The sequence below is a fragment of the Geotrypetes seraphini genome, chromosome 3, assembly GCF_902459505.1.
Source record: "Geotrypetes seraphini chromosome 3, aGeoSer1.1, whole genome shotgun sequence".
Taxonomy (NCBI): Eukaryota; Metazoa; Chordata; class Amphibia; order Gymnophiona; family Dermophiidae; genus Geotrypetes; species Geotrypetes seraphini.
In genome coordinates this window covers 307,527,342-307,542,743 of record NC_047086.1, presented here as the reverse complement: position 1 = coordinate 307,542,743, position 15,402 = coordinate 307,527,342, and the positions used below count along the sequence as shown (strand labels likewise).

General features: G+C 44.4%; 1 protein-coding gene across 7 annotated transcripts in view; it reads right to left on the bottom strand.

The window, feature by feature from the left end:
• The window catches only part of KIF16B (kinesin family member 16B), a 309,438-nt gene that overhangs the window by 178,721 nt on the left and 115,315 nt on the right, over window positions 1–15,402 (bottom strand). For all 7 annotated transcript variants that reach the window (XM_033936633.1, XM_033936634.1, XM_033936636.1 and 4 more), the window contains 2 exons: window positions 14,037–14,088; window positions 12,969–13,106 (listed from right to left, as the gene is read on the bottom strand). In XM_033936633.1, the coding sequence (XP_033792524.1) occupies window positions 12,969–13,106; window positions 14,037–14,088 (190 nt within the window). The remainder of the gene's footprint in view (window positions 1–12,968; window positions 13,107–14,036; window positions 14,089–15,402) is intronic.

Here is a 15,402-nt window from a genome sequence, read left to right as displayed (position 1 = left end):
GAAAATCTCCACGAGTGGTTTCTTTTCTGTGTCAATTTTAAACCAGGTTGCAAGTCCACAGATAAAATTCCTTTTACTTACAAACACAATCCAGCATGTGTAAATAAAGCCAAAAGTCTTCTCTTAATTCTACCATTTGAATTCAGTTACATTTTGTGCTGTCTGATATTGCAAATAACAAATATAGAATCTAGGATTTCCAAAAGAAGTAGATTACAAATATGCAAATAACAGAGAATTGCATTGTACAGTATGTACTAATCAGTTCATTTTTAATGAAAAGTTTGTAGGAAACATATTCAAACTGAAAGATTTAGGAAGTGATTAAATAGATTATTGTGGTTACTATGTTATTCAAAGCAGCTACTATTTAATATTTGTCTACCTTTAAACAAATCCGTAGGGGTGGGGGTGGGGTGGGGGGATGACATGTTGGGTCAAAAAAAGTGTTGTAAATCTTTTTTCTTGAAAGTAGATATTCATTATGCTTCATGGTGGTATCACTGTTGCCATATTGCAATGGTATCATAAAGCCTAAGATTTCTGTTAATACCTCTGTGGAACTAATATTCTATGAAGGGCGTTCAATAATTTATTTACTTCCGTAGGAAAGAAAAGTTTAAAAAAATATATATATTTTTCAATATAGTCCCCTGATAGCTCCATACACTTTTCCTAGAATGACTTTAACCCTTTTGAAAAAAAAATTATTCTGTTTGACCTTCAAACCAGGATGTCACAGCTTCCTTGACATCTTCATCACTTGAAAACTGCTGCTCACGGAGAGATTTCTTCAAAACTTGGAACAAGAAATAATTCGAGGGAGCCAGGTCTGGATTGTAGGATAGATGGTTCAGCTGCTGAAAACGGATGGCAGCATGTGATTGTCATGACATGCACAGATGCATTGTCGTAAAGAAACAGCATGCCTGCTGTGAGTTTTCCTCATCTTTTCTCCTTGGTTGCCTCCCGCAAAGCGATCATTGTGTTTACGTAATCTTCCCGGTTATGGTTGTCTTGTGTGGCATGAACTCCAGAAGCAAAAGTCCTTCATGATCCCAGAAAACAGCTGCCATGACTTTGCCTGCAGATTTCTCTGTCTTGAACATTTTGGGGGTGGGGGATGACTTGTGCTTCTATTGCATTGGCTCCATTTTGGACTCAGGATCTCTGTGATAGACCCAAGTCTCATCTCCAGTCACCAAACGATGAAAAAACACAGTTACTTACCATGATAGGTGTTATCCTGGGGCAGCAGGCAGATATGACCACATCACAGAAGCATACCATGACTCACACTGGCTCCCAATACATGCAAGAGTACACTTCAAATTCCACTGCCTACTATTCAAAGCTATTAACGGAGAAAGTCCAACCTACTGGAATAACCGACTAATTCAAACCTCCTCATCCAAGCACAGGAGAACCCACTCACTTTTCACATACCCACCATCCAAAAATGTCAAACGAAAAAAACTATATGACAACCTAATAGCCACCAAAGCAGCTAAACTGGACAGACAAATCACCATTCTGTTGTCATCAACCACAGACTACAAAACCTTCAAGAAAGATACTAAAACCCTACTCTTCAAAAAATACATAATACCTATCTAACACGACCAGTTCCTACCCAAACCCCACCTACCTACTCTATACCCTTAATATACTCTAATATGCTTCTAACTACCCAACTAATGCTAAAATGCCTCTATTTACCCAACATTTATCACCTTAAGATCTCGACAACTCTCTGGTAATTCTTATTACCCAGCATTTATTTTTTTTTTGAATAAAGCTTTATTAGAGTTATGAAGAAAAGAGGCAAACAACAAATGCCAGCAATGACACATACAACACAGCAAAAAAAACCCCACATCCAATAGAATGCAATGAGACCACCCTAAAACCCCCAATGCAAAAACCCACCACACCCCACAGCAGCAGAAAAGACCCCCCACCCCTTCCCCTATCAACAAATCCCACATCCCATACCTCAGACTGACAGAAAGGACAGAAAGCTCAAAATAGAAACACGCAGAGTTACACCATACCAACCACCAGCAATAAGGGCCACAACCCACCCGAGCTCAGACCCAACTCCCAGCTGAACCCCCACCAGGGAGCCCTACAATACAGACGCCCTGAAGCGGCGCCAGATAGATGCATATCCATGTCGTTGCCCATGGTGCAAAGCAGTAAGTCTGTAGAGAAGCTGCCAGGTCAACAGGCGCCGCTCCACCATGTGCCGTGTGAGAGGCTGAACCTGATTCCAGGAGGAGGCTAAGACCAATCTGGCAGCAGTAAACACCAACTTGCAAAACAGTACAGCTCCCCTATCCAGATCCAATTGATGCCAAAATAAGAGAGCATGTCTCCAGTCTGCCTGGATCGGCCTGCCAAGAATCTGAGAAACATGTCGAAAGACCTCATCCCAAAAATCTCTCACCCCCCTACAGTCCCACCACATATGAAGATAATTTCCCACCTCCCCACAGCCCCGCCAACAGAGACCCCTCACATCCCCTCGCCACCTAGCCAAAGTCTGAGGAGTGTAGTACCACCTAAAAAGTACCTTATAACTGTTTTCAACCAGCAAGGCTGCAATACCTGCAGAAGACACCTCTCTCCATATATCCTCCCAAGTTTCCAAAGGAATAACAGACCCCCAATCCCTCTCCCAAGCTATGATATAAGGCAGGGGCGCAGTTCCCCGAACATTAAGGCAGCGATACAAAGCCGACAGAGTACCCTTCCGGAGGACTGGGCCCAGCAAAAGTTCAAAAGGCGTCCGACCACCCCGGAGATCCCCCACCACTCCGGACGTCTGAAGATAATGGAGCGCCTGCAAATAATAGAAAAGATCTCGAGGAGGTAAATCATACCGGTGCTGGAGTTCCGCAAAGGGCCGTATACGCCTCAAAACTGGATCCCACAATTGATCCAAACAAACCAGTCCCCGGCGCTCCCAACTCCCAAACTACTCGGCCCCGCTCCCAGGTTCAAATTCAGGATTATGCCGCAACGGAGTATACCAAGAATACCGCCTACCCGACAGCAAGCCCCTCCAGACCGTAGTCCAGATCCGCAAAGCGGTGACCACCGAGGACGGACCTCCTCCGGTCCGTAACCTCCCAGGCAGCCAGGGACGATGTAACAAAGGGACTCCGTCAGTCAAGTCCTGTTCAATCACAACCCACGGTTTCGGATCCTGCGTCCGCCACTCCAAAAGGGCGCGCAACTGCGCGGCTTGGTAGTACTTCAACACATTAGGAACCGCCAGCCCCCCCCGCCGTCCGCCCCAAATATAGAACCTTCCTACACACCCTCGACCGGCATCCCGCCCAGATGAAATGAAAAATGTGCCGTTGTATCCCCTCAAATGTCGGTCTACTCACCCAAAGGGGCAGGACCTGGAACAAGAATAATAGACGGGGTAAGATCATTTTCACAATCTCCACCCTACCCAACCAAGAGAAGTACTGATCCCGCCAACTATCCAAATCCCGTCGAATGCGACGAAAAAGCGGGGGATAATTAAGATCATAGAGACTAGTAGCCGGCGGGCCAAAATAAACCCCAAGATAGCGCAAGGAATCAGTAACCCACCGAAAAGGAAAGCATCGCCGCAGAGAATCCACCCGATCAGGGGACAAATTAACATTAAGCAGCTCAGATTTCCCTGCATTAACATGAAAGCCCGACACCACCTCAAAAGCGGCCAACTCCCGCAAAATGGTAGCCAGGGAGAGTTCTGGATCCTCAACTGTAAAGAGGAGATCATCAGCAAAAAGGGTCAGCTTATAGTTTCCCCCCGGTAACGATATCCCTCTAACGTCCCCATTGGCCTGAATCTGTTGAGCTAAAGGTTCCACTGTCAAAGCAAACAGGAGCGGTGAAAGGGGGCAACCCTGCCGCGTACCCCAAGCCAGAGTGAAAGTATCCGAATAGCCCCCATTAACTTTAATACTGCTAAGCGGGCAAGTATATAGAATACGTATCCATTCCCGCATCCGCGATCCCAAACCAATAGACTCCAAGACCCTAAACAAGAACGGCCAGGAGACCCTATCGAAGGCCTTCTCGGCATCGTTAGACAAAAAGACTGCCTCCTCTGCCGCTCCCCGAGCCTTTTCCAACAGGTTATAGACCCGCCTTACATTATCGCCCACCTGTCGACCAACCACAAAGCCCGATTGGTCTGGATGAATCAAACGGGGGACCCAACTCATCAGGTGATCCGCCAAAATCCGCATGAATATTTTAGTATCCACTCCCAATAAAGAGATCGGACGATAGGAGGCACATTGCGAAGGATCCTTCCCTGCCTTAGCTAACACCGTGACCCCCATCAAGCGCATGAAATAGGGTAACACACTATCACTGCCCAAGGAGTTAAGAAATCGTAAAAGGGGAGGCAGCAACAAATCCTGAAATCTTTTATAATACCGAACCGTAAAGCCGTCCAAACCAGGCGATTTCCCTACTTTCATAGAACGCAAGGCCCCGCGAGCCTCAATCAACGTAAGCGGGCGCTCAAGGCGCTCAACATCCCCCTCCGCAATCCTAGGCATTAACGCCGAGGTCACATAGGCCGCCCGTTCCTGGGAGGACGCTCCCTCCTCTGGAGAGTAGAGGCGGGAATAAAACTCCACAAAGCGCGCTCGAATATCATCCTCTTTCCGCAGGAGCTCCCCAGAAGACACTCTAATCGAAAGAATTTGATTACGCGTTTGGCGTACTTTCAATTGGTGAGCCATCAGTCTGCTAGCCTTATTAGAGAATTCAAAAAACTTTTGTTGCAAAAGTTGCAGATTGAGGCGCAAACGTTCCAACTCCAGCTCCTGCAGATCCTGCCTGGCCTGTTGCAACTGCCCGCCCAATCCCACATCCCACGGTCGCCGTTTATGCATCCCCTCCAGACGGCCTATCCGACGCAACAACTGAGCAGTCACCTCCCTACGTTTCCGCTGTCGAGCGGAAGCCAAAGCGATCAATCTACCCCGAAGCGAGGCTTTTAACCCCTCCCAAACAGCCTCCAAGGAAGCCCCACACTCCAAGTTCAGATCCAGATATTCCCGCAACCACCCCTCGATCTGAACAACCACCTCAGGATCATCCAACAAACTATCATTAAAGCGCCAAAACTTCCTTCCCAAGCCACCCCCCTCACCAGCCAGCCGTACCCAGACAGGTGCATGGTCCGACCAAGTGACAGGCTCAATCCCCGCCTGGTCCACCCAGCGGAGCAGCCCCCGCTCCACCAAGATATAGTCTATCCTAGAGTAGGAGACGTGCGTCCTAGAGAAATAAGTGAAATACCTAGTCATCGGATGCAACCAACGCCATCCATCAACCACATTCAGGGCCTGAAGGGCCTCCCTCAACAACTGGCGATCCCGCCGTCCATAACAGCCCGCACTGCCCGAGTCGGGGTAGCAGTGAGATTGAAATCCCCACCCAATATCAAGGAGCCCCCTTTGAAATGGAGTATTTTAGACACCAACTCCCGAAAAAAGATACCCTGACCCTCATTGGGAGCATAAATATTCACTAAAGTGTACAAACACCCCTCTATGAGGGCCTCAAGCATGAGATACCGGCCCTGCGGGTCCCTGACCACCCTTCTGACCTCACAACTGATCCCTTTACCAATAAGGATACCCACCCCTCCCTTCTTAGTACTACTTGCCCGGGAGGCCCAAAAGGCTTGCGGGAATCTAGAATCTTTGACAAGATGCTCATGGACACCCAACAAATGGGTTTCCTGGACAAAACAAACCCCAGTGCACAAACGTAGTAACTCCCTATAAAAGGCCCGTCGCTTATAGGGTGAGTTGAGACCCCTGATATTGTAAGAGACTAATTTGAACCCTGCCATAAACCAAATGAGAAAACAGCAGCAAAATACAACCACAAAAAGGGTCTGCTCCCTCTCCCCCCACCCTCACCCTCCCCACTCCCCCCACCCCTCCGCCCCCATAGTGAGATCCTCGAAACCTCTTACTAACATATAAGGAAGTAAACAATCCCCAGTGCCCATTACACATTCAACCACTTCCACCCCTGACATTCCCTAAGAACATGTATCAGAGCTCAGAAACCACATTTCCCCAACCAGAAAACCACCTCCCCCAAAACCCCCTGTTCCCCAACCACCAAAAACAATCACAGCAGAACAAACTCATACCCAGCAAAAACACAGGGAGAAACAGCCCCACTTAATTCCTGAGGAAGGAACAGAGACCACCCAGAACAGGGGATCAGAGCCAAAAAGTCCCCACCAAGGAAAGGAGGGTCCAAAAACCAACCAAGCAACCCAGTCCAAAGCCAGGAGTCACAGCCCACCGGCCCTCAGGAAGGGCCGGCAGAAGAGGATGCAGCCCCCGAGGGTGGGGGACCCCCGCCACGACCACCTCGGGATCCACGCTCCACTCTCTGCCATCGAAAAGGGGGAGGGCCTTGACCCCCCACCCGAGGCACCCCCAGGCACCGGGCCGGAGTCATCAGGGACCTCAATCCCCTCCTTCTGCAGCAGGGAACGAGCATCACGCACTGAAGAAACCTTGGAATGGACTCCATTAATGGTGATCACCACTCCAAAGGGGAAGGTCCAGCGATACCGCAAGTTGCTGCGCTGTAGAGCCCTGGTCACCTCCCGGAAGGCACGACGCTTTTACAAGGTGCTGGCCGCGAGGTCCTGGTAGAATTCCAGCCGATGTCCTTCCCAGGTCACCGTGCCCAACTCCCGGGCTCTCCTAAGGACCTGCTCTTTAATCACAAAGCTTTGAAGGCACATCACAATGTCCTTAGGTTGGTCCGTAGCACGCGGGCCCAAGGCCCTATGCGCCCGCTCTATCCCTGGTTCCAAAGTCTCGGTCTGAAGCAGCCAGCGGAGCAATTTCAGAGTTGTGGAGCGGACATCCTTATACTCCGGCAGCTCAGGAAGCCCCCGTACCCTCAAATTATTGCGCCGGGTACGATTCTCCAAATCTTCCACTTTGTCCAGCAAAGATTGATGATCAGCAGCCACACTCTCCAAGGTCCGTTGCACACCCGACACACTCTCCTCACACGTATCCAGGCGTATCTCCACCACCTCCACCCGTGTGCCCACCTCCACCAGATCCGTACGGAGCTCTTGCACTGCCTCCCTAACCTGCACCGCCACAGCAGAGATCTCAGATTTCACCTCTGCAATCCATTGCTGCATATCCGCTTTGGTCAGCGGGTCCGGGGAAGAAAGCGCTGGGGCCGGCTCATGTAGCATATCTGCCACTGCTGTGATGCTGCGCTCCAAAATCGCTGCTTCACTCCCGCTGGTCACCAGGCCGTCGGCGCCACGTGCGCTGTGACTCAGCACCTGCTCTAAAGTGCGCTGGCCCGGCTTGTCACAGGGGTGCTTTCTTCGGGTCGCCATCTCCTCCACACCCACCTCCCACACGCAAACCCACAGGCAAACCACGTTCCAGCACAATTGCACAGCCCGGGGGAAGAATAAGCTCGGGTCCCGAACGGAGCTCACAAATCAAGCGTCCATTCGCCTCGGTGACGTCACTTCCCTCTCTTACCCAGCATTTATCACCTTAAGATCTCGACAACTCTTTGGTAATTCTTATGTAATTCTTATGACATCTCTTATGCTATTCCTGTAAACTTTTATGTAATCTCTGAAAACTTTTATGTAATCCGCCTTGAACCGCAAGGTATTGGCGGAATAGAAATCACTAATGTAATGTAATATTCTCACATGTGGATGACATCATTCATGGAGCCCTGGCATGGACAGTGAAAAGTGAAATATCACTTTAAGCTTTTGTAAGCTTTTAGACTGCATGCACCACTTATGCGCGAGTGTCTTCCGCCCAATGCTAGCTCGCGGCACCTAAGCTCTGTAAACAAGCTAAGAAGTCAACCAGGGGAGGTGGGAAGGTATGTGAGAATATCTGTCTGCTGTCTCAAGATAACACCTGTTACAATAAGTAACTGAATTTTATCCTTAGACAAGCAGACAGCATATTCTCACATGCACCCATAAGGAGCAGCAAAGCAAATGAGCAGTTGAAACAAGTCATGTCCCAGAGTAGACACAAAAAAAAAACAGGGCAAGAAATTTCAAAAGCATGATTCTCGTGAAAAGAATAGCCTTAGGGCTCCTCAAGACGCGCTAGTTGTTTAACGCACATAATACCATGCATTAAAACACCGGCCATGCTAACCGCTAACGCTTCCCTTAAGCAGGCGGTAATTTTTAGGCCAGCGTGGGGTTAAACGTGTGATGAAAAGTTGTGCGCGTTAACCCCGCTAGCGCGGCTTGATAAAAGGAGCCCTTAGAGGATAAAAAGGAAGAACTATCCTCAAAAGGAAAGAAAATCCGATGCTATGAAGTATAAAATTTGAACAGCATAATAATAATAATAATAATAATAATAATAATAATAATTTATTCTTATATACCGCCAAAGGATTTCAAAGTCCCTCCTTGAGGGCCTTAATCCAGTCGGGTTTTCAGGATTTCCCCAATGAATATTTATTGAAAGCAGTGCATGCACATAGATCTCATGCATATTAATTGGGGAAATCCTGAAAACCGGACTGGATTGCGGCCCTCAAGGAGGGACTTTGAGACCCCTGCACCAAATCATGAGTTCAAGGCAGTTAACAACAAGAAGAAACTGTACAAACAGTGAATTACATACAAAGCATATCAAATATTTCTCAGAAAATACAAAAATGGCAATTAAATCATATTTATCAAACAAGTAAGTTTTAAGAATTTTTCTAAATAAATAACAAAACTGAGCTCGGGGAATAAGAGTATTCCAACATGAATTCATTGCACTAGCCTGAAATGCAAAAGTTTTTCCTAAGAATCTCTTGTAACGACATGCTTTTACCAATGGAAACATAAACCAGTAAGTTTTTCGTGTATTCTTATTTGAATTGTAAAATTCAAACTGGGAAGAGAGGTAGGCTGGAGTCAGTCCGAATAAAACATTCAAACAGATACAGCCAAATTTCAACAAAACTCTAGCCTCAAATGGCAACCAATGAAGCTTTAAATAATAAGGGCTTACATGGTAATATTTTTTAAGGCCAAAAATCACGGGATACAAGAATCAGTATGGTATTGTATGGCAAAAACCTCAGTGTTGCACAGAAAAATACCCAATAGAGAATAATAAAATGAGGAGAATTAAAATTGCTAGAGCAGATGTGTAATACCAGAAGTCCAGCCAGAAAACAATGTAGACTCAGAATAAGGACTTGTGAGTGAATTTTAAAAATAGAATTCAGAGAAATGTGCAAGAACGTTTCTCGCACCCAAACCCACTGAAGGATGAAATGAACACCATGATATTTCCTATAGAAATATAGAAGCATAATGGTAGAAAAAAAATCAAACATATTAACCACTCTATCCGTCTGCAGCAGCCTCAACTCTTTTTCTCTAGGTAAAAGCAAAATGACCTCCAGGTCATTTAGAATGATTCCAATAGTGGATCAAGTTTAAAGACTTTCAGTGCCACCATGAAGGGATTCTGAGTCTTCTCATGAAGAATAAAGAAAACTGAAAAATGAGTCTTACGTTAGCAGGAACAAATATATTATCAGTAAGAAAGATAAAAAGGAGGTGACCTAGGAATAGTCTAGAGGTCACAACATGTAAATGAAGTTAGATGAAATCCCAGCATACTGCAAAGAAGATCAATATAAAACCCAATGATCTGAGACAAAGGTATGGCTTAGTTTCAGTACTGGAACGATACCCATTGGTACTATGCGATGCTATAAAAACTTGCATAAGCTCATTGCACCCAAGCATATCCATTTACTCTACCTAGAGAGTGAAAATGAAATGGAAAGATAGGAATGTGACCTGTGTAGAATGCAGAGCAGGAATAGGTTTAGAATTATAATCTTAATCTATTTGGGTAGTGCACACTGATGCTCGAACGTACAACCTTCTAACTTTAGACCAAGTACATGAAACCTTCGGTTCCTCTGTTTGAGATAAACTAGAGTAATGGAATAAAATTAAAAACATCCTAAAAATGATGTAGTGGCCTCCTCCTCCCCTACAGCCACTCCCAAGCCTCTGGGTTCCTTTAGAATGAAAAAAGGAGATGGAGTAAAAATTGTTGTGGATAATGCCCATTAAACCATAGAAGAAACACGTGTAGGGAAAGATAGTTCAAAGTAATTGTATGAGCATTCTGTAAAGTACTGTAGGGGACGTGATTCAGTAAAAAACCTGGTTGATCCTGCTTAAGAGGATAAAGCAGTGAACCATTCAGCGTCATTGGTTAATATGGAGAAACAGAATGTTCAGAAAGAAAGCAATCCACCTGAGAGTGTAGAAGCACAAAAGCAGACACTCCTTCTCTTCTTACATTTTTAACATGGTAGGGAATCTAACTTAACAGGCTCTACACCCATGTTACATTCCCCAACAAGTTCTTCTGATGTGTAGAAAAGATCCATGTGTTTTCATGTTCAAGTGTCCAGACAACAAGAAAAATCCACCTTACAGGTGGTAGATTCCTGAAGTAGTACGGAAAGGCAGTTGCAACATGGATTGATGCCTCAATAGAAAACTGGATTCATTACCTTGTAGCCTCAAAATGATATGCTTAGGTAGGCCCGGTACTGAAAAAGCAGTCTCTAGAAGCAGGTCAAAAAGACTAAGATGATTTCTGAGAAGTAGATGAAGCCTCACGGTATCCAGATGAAAAAAGTTTATTAATTAAGTTTCAAGTTTATTAATGATTTGATATACCACCATCAATGTCGATGCATATTCTCGATGTAAAGAAGGGCGCCTGTGCTTCGAAGATGATCGAAGTACTAGAAGGAAGATCACCATCAATGGGAACAAGAATGTTGATGCCTTTTGGACCTAGACTGATGCTCCAAGATAAGCAGCAATGCCACCTGTAAAAAACCCCCATCAAATTCCCTTCTTATGTGAGTCTGCACAGCGGAGTCCATAGAAAAATAAAGTTCAAAGACTGTTAGAAATTAAGAAACTAGACCTGGAATGCTGTTCAATGGCCAAGAGTGAGTTCAAATTTAAGCTGTATTTTTGATAAAAAAATTTTTGGTGCTCCAATGAAGATCTTCGGTACCTCGATGCAAAGAACATTGGTGTTTCGCTGGTGATCGAGGCTCCAATGATCGCCAACCGCATCAATATCTTATGAAAGCAGCAGGACACTCCAAGTCGATGCAAAGCAGAGCAATGTGTATGAACGTAAAGGGGAGAACGATGATACTCCCCGATGTCTTCAGTACCGCTCCGTTGAAGATAAACATTTCTCCAAACTGCAGCTGATGTGATGCTCTGTCAAGAGTAAGTAGATCATAGTTAATGTAAATGATGCAAAGCAGTGTGTATAAAGTCATTGACCCTGGAACCAATATCCTGCACCGATACGTGAGACTGAGTAGGTGAGAGACCTCAAAGAGGATTCACGCCCAGTAGGATACTACAACCTGCACAGAAGGAGAGCACCGATGCCGATGTGGAAGTATTCCTCAATGATGTTCACCACAGTACTGAAGAAAAATCTGCTACTGCAGGAAAATATTGCATTAAGGCTCGATGATCATTGATGCTACGATGCAGGAAGACCTGGAGTAGGTACCATTGTTGGATATGCTACACTTAACATGGATTGGTACCGATGCACATCGATGCATGAAAAGGAGGCACCAACACCATCAAGTAGTATAGAAAGTGCCACAGTCGTCAAAGTGTGGATGCCAGATAAGGCGATGCATGCTAAAATGACAGAAGACATACATCAAATAGACTCAAGGTTAATATGCCACTGATGCAAGTGGATGGAGGTATGCATGAGCTAGATTTGCATCTCAAGGAGGCAGTGCATGCAAATCCATCTCATACATATTCATTGAGGATATCCTGAAAACCTGAACTGGCTCCAGCTCTCGAGGACCGGAATTGCCTACCCCTGCCCTAGCCAGTCAGGTTTTCAAGATATCTTTAATGAATATGCATGAAATAAATTTGCATATAATGGAGGCAGTGTATGTAAATCAAGTTTATGCAAATTCAATTTGGATATCCTGAAAACTTAATTGGAAAGGGGGTACTCCAGGACTGAGTTGAGAAACACTGAACTACAACATGACATATGCCTAGTTATTTAACTCCACTGTTAAAATGTGGGGTATGTTCCTTCTTATCCTGTATATAATTTTGGTGGTATGTGACTTATCCCCCACCTCTTACTATACTGATTAGTGTAATGGCTCACAGTAATCACATTGAAGCCCACTGGGAATTATTTATTTATTTATTCATTCATTCAATTTTCTATACCGTTCTCCTAAGGGAGCTCAGAATGGTTTACATGAATTTATTCGGATCTCAAGCATTTTTCCCTGAATTATTGGCCTTTGTGCTGTTGCCGCATGGCAGCCGCTAGCACGGTTTTGTAAAAAAGGGGGAGTTAGATAGAGGGATATCAACTGCATAACTGCTAAATTTTAGCCTCAGCTATGGACTAATTTATTAAAGGTCCCATTATTATTAAAGTGTGCTAATGCAAAGAAGCCAGAAGTATAAAATGGGCCAAATCCATTAGTGCACCTTAATAAAAGGACCCTACAAAATAGCAAACGTAAAACATCTCTATCTTTGTAATCCATAGGAAGCTACAGTTCAAATTTGACTAATTTTGACCCTATAATACACAAAACATTCTATAATGACAGTTGCCTAAAATTACTCCTTCAAACTTTTATAGCCTTTATCTCTTATTTGTAATTCCACTTTTGGTACCTTTTCACTCAACAGGTCACATCTCAATCGATAAGACAGATATTTTCACAGTTATTTCAGTGTGGTCAAAATAGTATTCTCTCTCTGTGAAAATTTGTAACTACAGTATTGTATTAACAATACCAAATTACTTGGTTTAAAACATCAGAACAGATACCTTGGTTAAGTTGTGCTGCTTCCACCATTTGTACTCCATTCACAGAACACTGGGCTTCATTCAGAGGTATTAAGATCACTGTTCCATTGACATTTTCAAAGATACAATGTTCACTTTCTAAATCAAGGCCATGAAGAACTATAATGCATAGAAAAGAGAAGAAAGGTTCACAATAAATAAATCTACATTCATTTCTATCCAGCTGTATACATCATCTCTCTCTATTTGGGTCAGCTTCTGACTTGAAACATGTATTTCTGCAAGTATGTATAATTTTTCTAAGAACGGTTTAATTTGTATGCATTTGTAAAATGTTGCTGGCACTCTTACAAACCTCTCTCATTTACACTCTAATTACTTTCTAGGCTCCTTGGCAAATCTGCTAGCCACTGAAACACAGACTCTAGGAACTTAGAGGGGATATGATAGAGACTTACAAGATCATGAAAGGCATAGAGAGAGTAGAGAGGGACAGATTCTTCAAACTTTCGAATAATAAAATAACAAGAGGGCACTCAGAAAAGTTGAAAGGGGACAGATTCAAAACGAATGCTAGGAAGTTCTTCTTTACCCAACGTGTGGTGGACACCTGGAATGCGCTTCCAGAGGACGTAATAGGGCAGAGTACAGTACTGGGGTTCAAGAAAGGATTGGACAATTTCCTGCTGGAAAAGGGGATAGAGGGATATAGATAGAGGATTACTGCACAGGTCCTGGACCTGTTGGGCCACCGCGTGTGCGGACTGCTGGGCACGATGGACCTCTGGTCTGACCCAGCGGAGGCACTGCTTATGTGCTTAACCAACTTACACACTTTTCCCTGTTAAATCTACATTCACTTCTATCCAGCTGTTATCTATCATTTCTCTCTACTTGGGTCAGCTTCCGACTTGAAACATGTATTTCTGCACAGAATATACTGACTTTAGGACACCTTTAGAGAGTTTCCACAGCTACATTTTGCTCATAGACCTGAGGCCTATGCCCACCCACCTCCTAGGCTCACATTGCACTTGATAACTTCCCCCCAGATGCATTTCTGATGTAAGATGCAATTCATACACTTACCAATATCTTGTTCTGTTGCAGCATCTTCTCTGCCAACATGTGTTTGACCTTCCTGAACAGAAAACAAATATTAGCTTTCAACAATATTAAACTATCAAAGATTTTTCTAGTCAGATTAGTTTAACATTTGTTAAGCAAAATGTAGAATTAAAGCTTATTGTTTTGTTGCTAGATGTTTAAGTACTCATGTGTTTTGTGATTTTTATTTTTATACATTGCTTTTGGTCGCTCTGGATTGGGCTTTGAGGGTAGATTATAAATCTTGCAATAAATAAAATATATACACTGATTTATATTACTAAAAAAAATAGCAGATGAGGAACTAGAAAAAGATTAAAGAAAAAGCAACTGAAAAAGGAGAACAGAACAAAAAATGTGATGGAGGTAAGAGTCCAAAATAAAACATAAAAAAGAGATTAGGTTCTTACCTTGTTAATATATTTTCTAGTAGATACGTGTGTCATTCTTTATGGACAGGTAATATCCCAGTGCTCTCAAGGTGGTCAGAAGGAATCCACTCCAGTTTTTGAATCCCTCCTCCTTCACCAGAGGGCTCTGCTGCCCCCTTCAGTTTGTACCAAAGCAGCTGATAGCATCATATAAAAACACATGTGAAGAAGTACGGGGAGATTCCCCAAACTACAACATGTTAAAACATTGCCACTGAACAATCAAAATAGCAAAACAAACATGCCAAACAGAAACCTTTAATACTCCAATGTGTTACAGCAATAGTCAATTCTTTATACCCTTAAGGTCTGACTGACATCCAAATTTCAAGTTAGGATACATAAGAAGATAAGAGTTGCCGCTGCTGGGTCAGACCAGTGGTCCATTGTGCCCAGCAGTCCGCTCATGCAGCGGCCCCCAGGTCAAAGACCAGTGCTCTAAATGAGTCCAGCCTCACCTGCGTACATCCCAGTTTAGCAGGAACTTGTCCAGCTTAGTCTTGAAACCCTGGAGGGTGTTTTCTCCTTTAACAGACTCCGGAAGAGCGTTCCAGCTCTCCACCACTCTCTGGGTGAAGAAGAACTTCCTTACGGTTGTACGGAATCTATCTCCTTTTAACTTTAGAGTGTTCCCTCTCGTTCTCCCTACCTTGGAGAGGATGAACAACCTGTCCTTATCTATTAAGTCTATTCCCTTCAGTATTTTGAATGTTTCGATCATGTCTCCTCTCAGTCTTCTCTTTTCAAGGGAGAAGAGGCCCAGTTTCTTCAATCTCTCACTGTATGGCAACTCCTCCAGCCTCTTAACAATTTTAGTCGCTCTTCTCCGGACCCTTTCGAGTAGTACCGTGTCCTTCATGTACGGCCACCAGTGCTGGACGCAGTACTCCAGGTGAGGACGCACCATGGACCGGTAC